We start from the raw sequence: 12,254 nt of genomic DNA, 5'->3' as shown, positions 1-12,254 counted from the left end.
AACCAAAATATAATATACAACTGATGTATAAATGTGAAGATCCCCAACCAATGTATATACAAACATAATCACTCAGCATCTTCAAGCAGAACATATGCAAAACAGTTCTGAGAAAAACGCACACACACACAAATCCCAAAGTTTCAAGCTGCCCATAGGTAAATTATCATTTTGATACTTATTCTCATGAAATAAATGGAGATGCTTAAATTGATATCAAACCATTTGGATTTGATTATATTACAATGCTTAACAGAAGATTTCAAAGCTACAGCTTCAGGATTGTGGGTAGTGCAGTTCTTCAGACAGAAATTCATTATTATACATGACTTAATAAAAAAAAAACAAATTAAACTGATTTCAGAAGTATAGTAACCCTCGTAGACGCATGTAAGTGTTTCATTTGTAATAATTTCTCTATTAATGAGCGCATCTTTAAACAATAACTAGCTGATATGCAACACACAGAATTTGGTTATTTATTGCACCTCAAAATTATATTGCATAGGATGTCAGCTGTTTACCAGCCCCTTTATTGCCCAGCCTAATTTTTAACAATGTTTATACAAAAAAAAAAAAAAAATAGAAGAAAATATGCAATAATTTTGATCCATATATAGTATGAAGTACAGTCTCCACAACCTGATCTCATTAGAAAATGTAACTATTTTACAAGATGATTTTGTATGAATTCATACAATGTGATTCATACATAGACATTTTTAAATAATAATAATCATAAGGGTCCTCCAGTGTGGAGTAGGCAGATTGTATGGAAACATGAGAATTAGATTCAAATTTATTAGGTTTGAATTTATAACCACCAATTCACCACAAATTGCCATGGGAGTGTGTTGTGTATACTGTATATTTCATCTTCCCTATCTTGATAAAACCCCAGCCAAACAGATGAATGTACCCTCTGATCTTTAAGTAACATGTTAATACATATCATGATGTAAAAAAAAAAAAAAAAAAAAAAATTGCCCAATTCAATGTAACAAACATGATTTGTTTCTAGTGTGGGGGCGTTAAGGACAGAAGGTCATTCAGCAGTCCTGGCTCTCGCTGCAGGTCGAAGTGACGGCAGCTTTGGAGATGAAGAGCTTACCGCTGGGACAAACACACACTTCATAATATGTGTTGTAAATTCCAAGAAATTCATCTGACGCTTCTCCCACAGGTAACGTCGGCAGACGAACACTTTCAGCATCTAAAATCAACTGAAACATACAATGAAAACCTTAATAATAAGGTATTTAATGAAAGATTAGGCTACGCTTTATTTTAAGGTGTCCTTGTTACACACGTTACATGAACTTACTATTAAAATTACAATAAATTAAGCATAATTACATGCAAGTAACCCTGAGGCAAACCCTAACAATATAGTAAGAACATGTAGTTAATAAATACTAACTAGTACTTAAATGTATAATTACACTGTAACAAAGACACCTTAAAATAAAGGGTAACCAAAGATTAAATAAAGGGATCAAGCGTAAATACATAATTCCAAAAATATAAATTATGCCAGTTCATGTAGTGGTGATTTTAGCTCCATACCTAATCAAATGCTAATAAAAAAATCTTCAAAATCTAAAGCTTTCAGGATTGCTTACCAGTCCTGCAGTTGAGTGTAGCTGAATATCAAAGTGTGCTGTCACATCAACATTTCCAGCCAAGGCTTTGACGTGAACGCCTTTTGGGGCATCCATGCTGAGAGATCGTGTTGGAGACTCCAGTCTTAAAAGATAGGATATTGCAGTGCATCGTTTGGACACAAGATGACCACAAGATACTCTCAAATTCAACAGTTTGATTCATAGAAACAGAGGAATCTGCATGACTGTGGGCAATACATTTACTTGTGAAAGACACTTTTAAAGCAGACAAAAATTAAGCCTTTGTTGAGAACCAGATGCCTTGGTAACTCGGGTCATCCCACATCACAAAACCTCTATTAAAGTTATTTTAGGTAATATAATCAGTACCGCCATTACTTTAAACATGGGCTGACCTTACGAGAATGTTTTTGAGAAAAAAAAACAAAAAACAAATCAGATAAAATGCAGAGTTAAAAAATGAAGCTACATTACAAACAAGCTGGCAAAACTGCTGTATGGGAAGTGAAATTTTTAATAGTACAGTACTTACTTTAGCTCTTTGTTAAGTACTGCTTTGACCATTGGAGTCCTGACAGAATGCTCAAAGATAGCACCTTCTGGACCTGTCCAAACACCAGAAAACTTACAACTATACAAAGGAAGTGGACAAATCATTCCATATATATATATATATATATATATATATATATATATATTTAATCACATCATTGCATTTATTTGCTAAAATACAGATTATCCCATTTATTATAATATTATATTGTATAACATATTATATTTCACTGTATTAATCTTTGTTTGTATTAAAGCATAAATGCAATTGCGTTGCATTGCCACACATACTACATTGATGATTAATCAATGTGCATAGGTATATATCATAATATATTAAATAAGATATTTGAGAGTTGGCATGGAAATGTGCTAAATTGTAATAAAAATGCTAATAATATGAAATAATCCAGAATGTCTTGAAACTGGCTTCATTCTTTAATTAAAATATTATTTGTTCTTTGTGGGGTGAAATATGATAAAAAAAAAACACTTATGGAAGGTAACATGAGATTCACCAATCAAAATAGCTCTAGGCTAGTTTAGATAAAGTATTAATATTTAACCCACTGTGCATCTTGGGATAACAGACGTGTTGTTTTGGCTGGATCTGTTGTTTACAAAATCTCATCTTTCAATCTCAAAATCAATCTTCATTCTATTTAAATTAATATTTGAAGTAACACAGTAAAGTGCAACATTGTAAACAAAGTACTTCCTAACACTAAAACAGCACTAATAATACAACAGAGCATTTACGTTTCCTTCAAATTTTTTATTAATTATTATTATTATTTTTTTTACATTCAGGTCTATTTCTAGGCTCACCTGTTACACGGAGCTTTCCTTTTCCCACAACGGCTCCATTTACATCCGCATAAAATAAATTTTCATCATGGTTGGAGCTGATATTAAAGTATTGGCCAAAACCCTCGGCCTGACTGGGACCTATTGAGAATACAAAGAAATGATATATATATTTAAACAGAATATTGATTAAACAGACTATATTCATTCTCATTAAATATCCAGATTCACTTTCATATCCAGTTGTTCAGTTTTATGTTGCTGGGCTCTTAGCTCATGCATTTTCTCTGTGACCCATTTGATTCACCCTGTAAAGCCTGGCATATTGATAATGGAACCCTACAGTGGCTCATTAGTACAAAACACAGCACAGCAGCACAACATAATTAGCACAACACAACAGAAACAAGATGCAACACAATTTAATTAACACAACACAACAGAAACAAGTCGCAACACAACAGAAACAAGATCAACACAACAAAATTAGCACAACACAACAGAAACAAGTCGCAACACAACAGAAGCAAGCCAAAACACAACAGAAGCAAGTCGCAACACAACAGAAACCAGATGCAACACAACGTTATCAACACAACAGAAACAAGCCGCAACACAACAGAAACAAGTCATAACACAACATAATTAGCACAACACAACAGAAACAAGACACAACACAACAGAAGCAAGATGCAACACAACAAAATTAGCACAACACAACAGAAACAAGCCGCAACACAACAGAAACAAGATGCAACACAACAAAATTAGCACAACACAACAGAAACAAGACACAACACAACAGAAACAAGACGCAACACAACATAATTAGCACAACACAACAGAAACAAGTCACAACACAACAGAAACAAGATGCAACGCAACAAAATTAACACAACACAACAGAAACAATTCACAACAGAAACAAGATGCAACACAACGTTATCAGCACAGCACAACACAACAGAAACAAGATGCAACGCAACAAAATTAGCACAACACAACAGAAACAAGTCACAAGACAACAGAAACAAGATTCAACACAATGTTATCAGCACAACACAACAGAAAGAAGACTCAACACAACATAATTAGCACAACACAACAGAAACAAGCCACAACACAACAGAAGCAAGTCGCAACACAACAGAAACAAGCCATAACACAACAGAAGCAAGTCGCAACACAACAGAAACAAGCCATAACACAACAGATGCAAACGGGAACCAGATGCAACACAACAAAATTAGCACAGCACAACATAAACAAGTCGCAACACAACAGAAACAAAATGCAACACAACAAAATTAGCACAACACAACAGAAACAAGATGCAACACAACGTTATCAGCACAACACAACAGAAAGCAAGTCGCAACACAATGGAAACCAGATGCAACACAACGTTATCAGCACAACACAACAGAAACAAGTCGCAACACAACATAATTAGCAAAACACAAAAGAAACAGGACGCAACAAAACATTATTAGCACAACACAACAGAAACAAGATGCAACACAACCAAATTAGCACAACACAACAGAAACAATTCACAACTCAACATAATTACCACACTACAACAGAAACAAGTCACAACACAACAGAAACAAGATGCAACACAACATAATTAGCACAACACAACAGAAACAAGTCACAACACAACAGAAACAAGATGCAACACAACAAAATTAGCACAACACAACAGAAACAAGATGCAACGTAACAAAATTAGCACAACACAACAGAAACAAGTCACAACACAACAGAAACAAGATGCAACTCAACGTTATCAGCACAACACAACAGAAACAAGATGCAACGCAACAAAATTAGCACAACACAACAGAAACAAGTCGCAACACAATGGAAACCAAATGCAACACAATGTTATCAGCACAACACAACAGAAACAAGATGCAACACAACAAATTTAGCACAGAACACAACAGAAACAAGTCACAACACAACAGAAACAAGATGCAACGTAACAAAATTAGCACAACACAACAGAAACAAGTCACAACACAACAGAAACAAGATGCAACTCAACGTTATCAGCACAACACAACAGAAACAAGATGCAACGCAACAAAATTAGCACAACACAACAGAAACAAGTTGCAACACAATGGAAACCAAATGCAACACAATGTTATCAGCACAACACAACAGAAACAAGATGCAACACAACAAATTTAGCACAGAACACAACAGAAACAAGCCACAACACAACATGATTAGCACAACACAACAGAAACAAGATGCAACACAACAAAACTAGCACAACACAACAGAAACAAGTCACAACTCAACAGAAACAAGATGCAACACAACAAAATTAGCACAACACAACAGAAACAAGTCACAACACAACAGAAACAAGTCGCAACACAATGGAAACCAGATGCAACACAACGTTATCAGCACAACACAACAGAAACAAGATGCAACACAACAGAAACAAGTCACAACACAACAGAAACAAGTCGCAACACAACAGAAACAAGCTGCAACACAACGTGATTAGCACAGAACACAAAAGAAACAAGCCGCAACACAACATAATTAGCACAACACCAACAGAAACAAGTCGCAACACAATATAATTAGCACAAAACAACAGAAACAAGTCGCAACACAACAGAAACAAATCACAAAACAACATAATTAGCCCAACACAACAGAAACAAGATGCAACACAAGGTTATCAGCACAACACAACAGAAACAAGCCACAACAAAATGGAAACAAATCGCAACACAACGTGATTAGCACAACACAACACAACAGAAACAAGGCGCAACACAAAGTAAACAAGCTGCAACACAATGAAATTAGCACAGCACAGTAAAATTAGCACAAAACAACAAAATTTGTCCAGTGCATTGTGTTGTGGAGATTTTGTATACTACTAGGCCACTGTATGGAACCATTTATTGAACATTTAGACAAAAAAAATAAAATAGATAATAATAATAAAATAAAAAAAGAGTTGGAATATGTTGATATGATGATTGTCAGGCGTTAAGGTGGTATTCCAAAAGTGAAAGACACATGATGCCAAATGACAATAAACACTAAGAAAATGAAAGAGCACTTCCACAACACAATGAACACGAGACAAAGAAACAGAAGAGAACTCTAGAACTTTAATCAAAAGCCACTGTAACAAAAGAAAACATGAATAATAACTAATTATTGTTATAATCAAAGCTCTGTAGTTTTTGGACGAAAACTAATAATGCAATACAATACACTGATGAGTGAAAGATGTAAAAATCATGTAATCAGCCAATAAATGTTTTGTGTATCTCATACCTACAGACACACTTCCTGTTACATCACCACTGGCATTACGAGCATTAAGCGTAACGTTTTCAGAGGAGTGCACCAGAAGAGCTGAATCCTGTAATGAAGATGAGAATGGACAAAATGGGCAACTAAATCAATCTATTTATCCTTGTTTAAGTGTATACTTTAAATACCTCTTACCTCTCTGGAGTCAATTTCCTGGGCATAGACAGGGAACAAGAATTCAGATTCTCCCTCCAGTCTTAGTCCATCTTCATTGACCTGCAGGTATCCCATGCCTTCCTGCAACAGCCAACAACACAGAGTGCTCTCTCAGCATCAGTGTGACTTCATGTGACAGCATGCAGTGGCCAACTGAGATAAATTGGCTCAACCAAGGCAAAATATAAATATGGATTATTTTTCTATTAAAAATGAATTAAATATGTGATCTGAAGTCCTTTAAGGGAAGTTCTCTCACCGTATTGAACCACATGACTCGCAGGATCCAGATTGTGAGGGCAAAGTTCACCACCAAAATGATGAGGAGAAGCAGAACAAACAGATAGAGGCAGCGTTTCCTCCAGCCGTAGATGCCGATCATGTAGATGTACTCAGTGACTGGAGCCAGAGCCCCAGACTCATCTGTGGTGGTGAGGTACTGCTCACGAACCATCTGGGAATGAAGATTCGTGGTCAACTACACATTACAACTACAATTCATGAAAGTTACACAAGATATTTTACAGCCTGAACGAACGTTGCCTTGCCATTAGTCAAATTATCTGATACATTAGACATGTATTGACCTTGACACACCTTGATTTTTGTTCTGTATATTGTTTAATCAAAGTTTTGTTAAATAAGCAGAGAAGCAGTTGTGTGTTTTCTAAGAAATAAAATTAAAATTCATTTGAAATGTGAAATTTTAAAGTATGCTTATAAAAGAAGCGATATGTTGGATTCATCATATTAATGTTACTGTGGCTCAGTGGTAGGTGCATTGCGTTTGCAGCGCAAAAACTTGTGGGTTCCATTCCCAGGGAACACACATACTGGTGAAAAAAAAATATATAAAGCCTGAATGCACTGTAAGTCGCTTTGGATAAACGCATCTGCTAAATGCATAAATGTAAATTTGATAAGAATTGCATAAGAATTGCATTTGATTCATGGCCTATACATTTATCAACAACAAATATTAGTAACACTTTATTTTTAGAACCAATTCTCACTATCAACTAGCTGTTTAATAGCATGCATATTACTGAAATATCAGATGTTTATTAGTACTTATAAAGCAATTATTCTGCCTTATTCTGCATGACCATATTTTAGATCCCTTCATTCGACCCCATACCAAAATTCAACAACAACCTTACTAACTATTAATAAGCAGAAAATGGGCAGTTTATTGAGGGAAAGCCCTTAATTAATAGTGAATGTGTTTCCTATTCTAAAGTGTAACCAAAATGGGAAACACAGACATAAAATGACACCATATTAAGAAATACCAATTGCAGACATTAACCACAACCACATACAATACTGTTTAAAAGTTTTGTGGATGGTAAAGTTTATTCTCACCAAGGCTGCATTTATTTAAAACAGTAATACTATAAAATATTGGTACGATTTAAAACAACTTTTTTCCTAAACAGAGTGTAATTCATTCCTGTGATGCAAATCTGAAGAACTTTCAGCATCCAGTCTTTAGAGTCACATGACCCTTCAGAAATCAATCTGATATGCTAATTTGCTGCTCAACCCCCCCCCCCCCCCCCCCCCCCAAAAAAAAAACGGTTAATACAGTTGTGCTGATTAAAATGTTTGTGGATTGTTCAGGGTTTTTGGTGAACAGAAAGTTCAGACGAACAGTATTTATTTGAATAGAAATAATCTGTAACAATATAATTGTGTTTACTGTCACTTTTGATTAGTTCAATGCATCATTGCTGTACAAAGGGAAAATATCTTACTGACCCCAAACTTTCAAACTGTGGTGTAGCAATGTGCTTAACACCACTCCCAAAACATCTTCACCCATTTAAAAACATCCTAGTAACCAGCCTCACATTTTCTTGTTAAAATATAAATTTCATTATATTTGCTGTTTTCTGTTAAAACATAGGGTTTTTGTCAAGAGAGTGCTTTATGTAGTACAACATTACTTTTGAATCGAATAATGAGTGAACATCTTATTGTCAGATGAAGGAAAAACTGAAACGCAGCCTTCGTGTCTCCCCAGTAAATCATCCAAGCATTCCTTGGGATTTGGAGCTGCATGATTCAATTCCCATTCCTTTGTAATCCCTTTTAAAACATAATTACCAGCCGGTAATTACACATTCATACGATATCAATGAAGTCGTACAAGTAAATAAACATCTTGACTCCACAAGACAGCCTCTCTTTTTCTCTCTGAGGATGTCTCAGGACTTTTTCCACTAACCCACCCTACTGATGCTCTTTCACTGTTTCCAGTCTTGTCTAAGCTGCATGCCAAGAGAAAAAAATTACAGCAGAATACTGTTTTTCCAACCAGCCACTGAGGTCTGACTGTGTTTTTAACAGAGATTCCGAGATCCTCGTAGTGTCAAAGCTGGATCTGATCAAATATCAAGAGGACCCAGGAAGACTGAGCGGGCGTGCTATTGCTCTGTTTCTGTGGAGTTCTGCTGGAGGATAAACGGATATGAGGTGGGAAAACCAGTTTTCTGAGGAGCCCAGATAAGAGCTTGTGGAGAGAGGTTGTGGGCAAACATAACAAGCTGTATGAAGCTCTCCCCACTCTGTCTAATCTTGCCATCTGCATAACTCCAGCGCGGTGTAATGCCTCGGCCCTCTAAAAATAGGTCCCAGGACCATGCGCACATTTTAAAGAGGAAAAGCAGCCACAGTGTTTGAAGTAAAGATCAGAGAGCATTCATATGTTCGGCCTCAGACGCGCGACTATTTTTTAATTTCAGTGGCTTATGGTAATATTTTAGCATCATGAAAAAGGGATTAAAATACAGTTTGGTGCAAAAATAAAAGTTGTATTTGTATTGCATATGTGAGCTTTTATTTGGATTATATTAATGAGTAAAAGATTATACAATTTACCAAACAACAATGAACATTGTTGAACCAATGTGATAATTATCAGGTTTTTATTCATTTATGTCTTCGTTATTCCATATTTTCTGGTCATATAAACATTATTGGGCATGGGAAACAAGACTGATATTAAAACATCAAGTCACAAATCAAACTTGAATAAAATAAGATTTATAACTCAAAAGTGTGACTTACCCTTGCTGTTTTAGTGTGATCTGACACACTCCTCTGCAGACTCGAATCTGCTTGTGCTACGCAGCAGTGCTCCGATCCGTCTGCCTGTCAAACCCTCAACAGCTGCCTTCCCTAAATCTGATCCTGGATCAGTCTCAGTGCAGACAACCCCCCCCCGCCCCCCTCTCCACCACCATCACCACATCCCAAACTTCCTCTCGGGAGCTCACATATCCGTCTCTATGCCTCGCATTACGCAAACATAAGGATTTAATGATCACTTAAGAGTGGAGCAAGACCCATAAACACCAGTAGCTAGTTGTGTAGTGTCTCAGGGAAGAAAGGAAGAGGGGGGAATGACTGCCTGAGAGAATTATGGAGCATTTTCTGCACTTGTTTTACTTGTGAGTCATTTTCTAAGCACAAGCTCAAGTTAGGGGCTTTGCTCATTGAGGATCTGCTTGTCTGTTGGACAGCGAGTCTTTCTCTATAGAGGCGGGTCACACTAAAACAGGACTGAGTATTAATAGATGTGCCTCTGCCAACAACAGAAGCTTCAGGCTTGTTATGTACTGAGCTTGTCTCTCTTACATAGTTTACGTAGTTTATGAGTCAGAATGGCTCTTCGTGAAAATGGTTATAAAACAACTCCCCAAAACGAATCCAAAAATGGAAATAAAAGTTTCCATTCTGTTATGATGGATCTTATAAGACATATATTTTGCTGATATTTTTTATGAGTAGATTTACCAGACTTATGGAAATAGTGTTCTTTTCATTTGGGCCAGTAAAGACCCACCTACAAACACTCAAAACATGTTATAGCTATAATGTATAGCAATTTTATAGTATAGTTTCAGTGACATTTAAATGGGCACTACTCTCATTTCCTTTAAGAAAATCTAGTTATATATAGCAAAAGTTTGATTTCTGTAAGAGTTTTTAAATAAAAAGTATCTTATGCTATACCACAGCTGTATTTGTTTGATCAAAAATACAGTTAAACAGTAAAATAGTGACATATTATTACAGTTTTAAATAACTGGATTGTGGACTGTAATATATATAAGGAGTTTTCAATGAATAGAAAGTTTTGAAAGAATAGAAGTAAAGCATTTTTTAATGGAAATCTTTTGTAACATGTATACATGTCTTTACTATCAATTTCAATCAACTGAATACATCTACACAGATTAAAAGTAACCATTCCATACTAAATAATAAAATTATATATATATATATATATACATACATATATATATACATATACCAAATACAAACTTCCTCCAAACTTTGGGACCCTGATTTCCAAAGGAAATGCAATGCTTTTCTCAGAAATGATTTACTTTCATCAGAGAACATAACTTTGGACCACTCCACAGAAGTCCAGTCCTTTTTGTCTTTAGCCCACGCGACACACTTCTGATGCTGTCTGTTGTTCAAGAGTGGCTTGACACAAGGAATGCGACAGCTGAAACCCATGTCTTGCATATGTCTGTGCGTAGTGATTCTTGAAGCACTGACTCCAGCTGCAGTCCACTCTTTGTGAATCTCCCCCACATTTTTAAAGGGTTCTGTTTCACAATCCTCTACAGTGTGAGGTTATCCCTATTGCTTGTACACTTTTTTTCTACCACACCTTTTCCTTCCCTTTATTAATGTGCTTGGACACAGAGCTCTGTGAACAGCCAGCCTCTTTTGCAATGACCGTTCCACCGTATTGCCTTCCGTCTGCAAGGTGTCAATGGTCATCTTTTGACAACTGTCAAGCCAGCAGTCTTCCCCATGATTGTGTAGCCTACAGAACTAGACTGAGAGACCATTTAAAGGCCTTTGCAGGTGTTTTGAGTTAATTAGCTGATTAGAATGTGGCACCAGGTGTCTTCAATATTGAACCTTTTCACCATATTCTAATTTTCTGAGATAATTTTCCAGGCAAGTATCAGATCTATCAACCATCCGTTCTCTCTGTTTACATACTCCAGGCCAGAATAACACATCTCGTGCTCTTTGCTTTGACTTCTCTATGCCCATGTGACCGATGTGAATGCAAGTGAGCATATCTTGTGAGTGAGGTGGGTATGACTATTTTCTCACCTTTGTGAATGATTCTATTTGTCAATGACAGTTCATCTTAGAAATTCCAGAAGTCACTGATTTCTGCGGGGCATTTTCTCCTTTCTGCAGGCCATCCATCCAGAATCGCCTTAGCTGGACAAGCTGGCTGTCTGACTCATTCTCGGCACGGATCTGTTGCAGCTTTGCATCACTAACAGGTAAGCTTTTGTAAACCATGTGAATCTGCATGTCCATTCCTTCGCTAAGATTGTCGTGCTATGTCTCGATTAATTTTCTAGAGAGGGTATCTGCCACATACTTGACTAACTGGGGCCCAGGTCAGGAAGCAGACAGACTGGCTAAATCGACCGTCTGCTAGCTGCCTCACATCACAGTGGTCAGTTAATTCTCAGCACATAGAGACTCTTTCACCCAGATATCACACAATACAAAAAATTTCCAAACCAAGTTAAGATTAACAATTTAATTGAGGTTCAACAAATAAAAAACAGATGCAATATGGATAAACAAATGATAAAGCTTGGCTTATTGAATATCAGAATATCAGAATATCATAGTACTGAGACTGCTCTCCTTTGTTACAAATGATCTGCTCTTATCATCTGATCGTGGGTGTATCTCTCT

General features: G+C 36.3%; 1 protein-coding gene across 1 annotated transcript; it reads right to left on the bottom strand.

Moving 5' to 3' along the window:
- Positions 1-456: 456 nt before the first annotated feature.
- On the bottom strand, positions 457-9,751 carry LOC132108196 (gamma-sarcoglycan-like). The gene is made up of 8 exons (XM_059514814.1): positions 9,573-9,751; positions 6,760-6,954; positions 6,480-6,581; positions 6,306-6,393; positions 3,006-3,125; positions 2,158-2,230; positions 1,623-1,746; positions 457-1,223 (listed from the first exon to the last, which is right to left on the bottom strand). The coding sequence occupies exons 2-8, from the start codon at positions 6,952-6,954 to the stop codon at positions 1,050-1,052; spliced, it is 876 nt and encodes a 291-aa protein (XP_059370797.1). The 5' UTR covers positions 9,573-9,751; the 3' UTR covers positions 457-1,049.
- Between the last annotated feature and the right edge of the window lie 2,503 nt (positions 9,752-12,254).

This window comes from Carassius carassius, chromosome 28 (genome assembly GCF_963082965.1).
Source record: "Carassius carassius chromosome 28, fCarCar2.1, whole genome shotgun sequence".
Lineage (NCBI taxonomy): Eukaryota > Metazoa > Chordata > Actinopteri > Cypriniformes > Cyprinidae > Carassius > Carassius carassius.
Note: the sequence above shows the minus strand (reverse complement) of the source record. Positions and strands in the feature narration are given on the sequence as shown.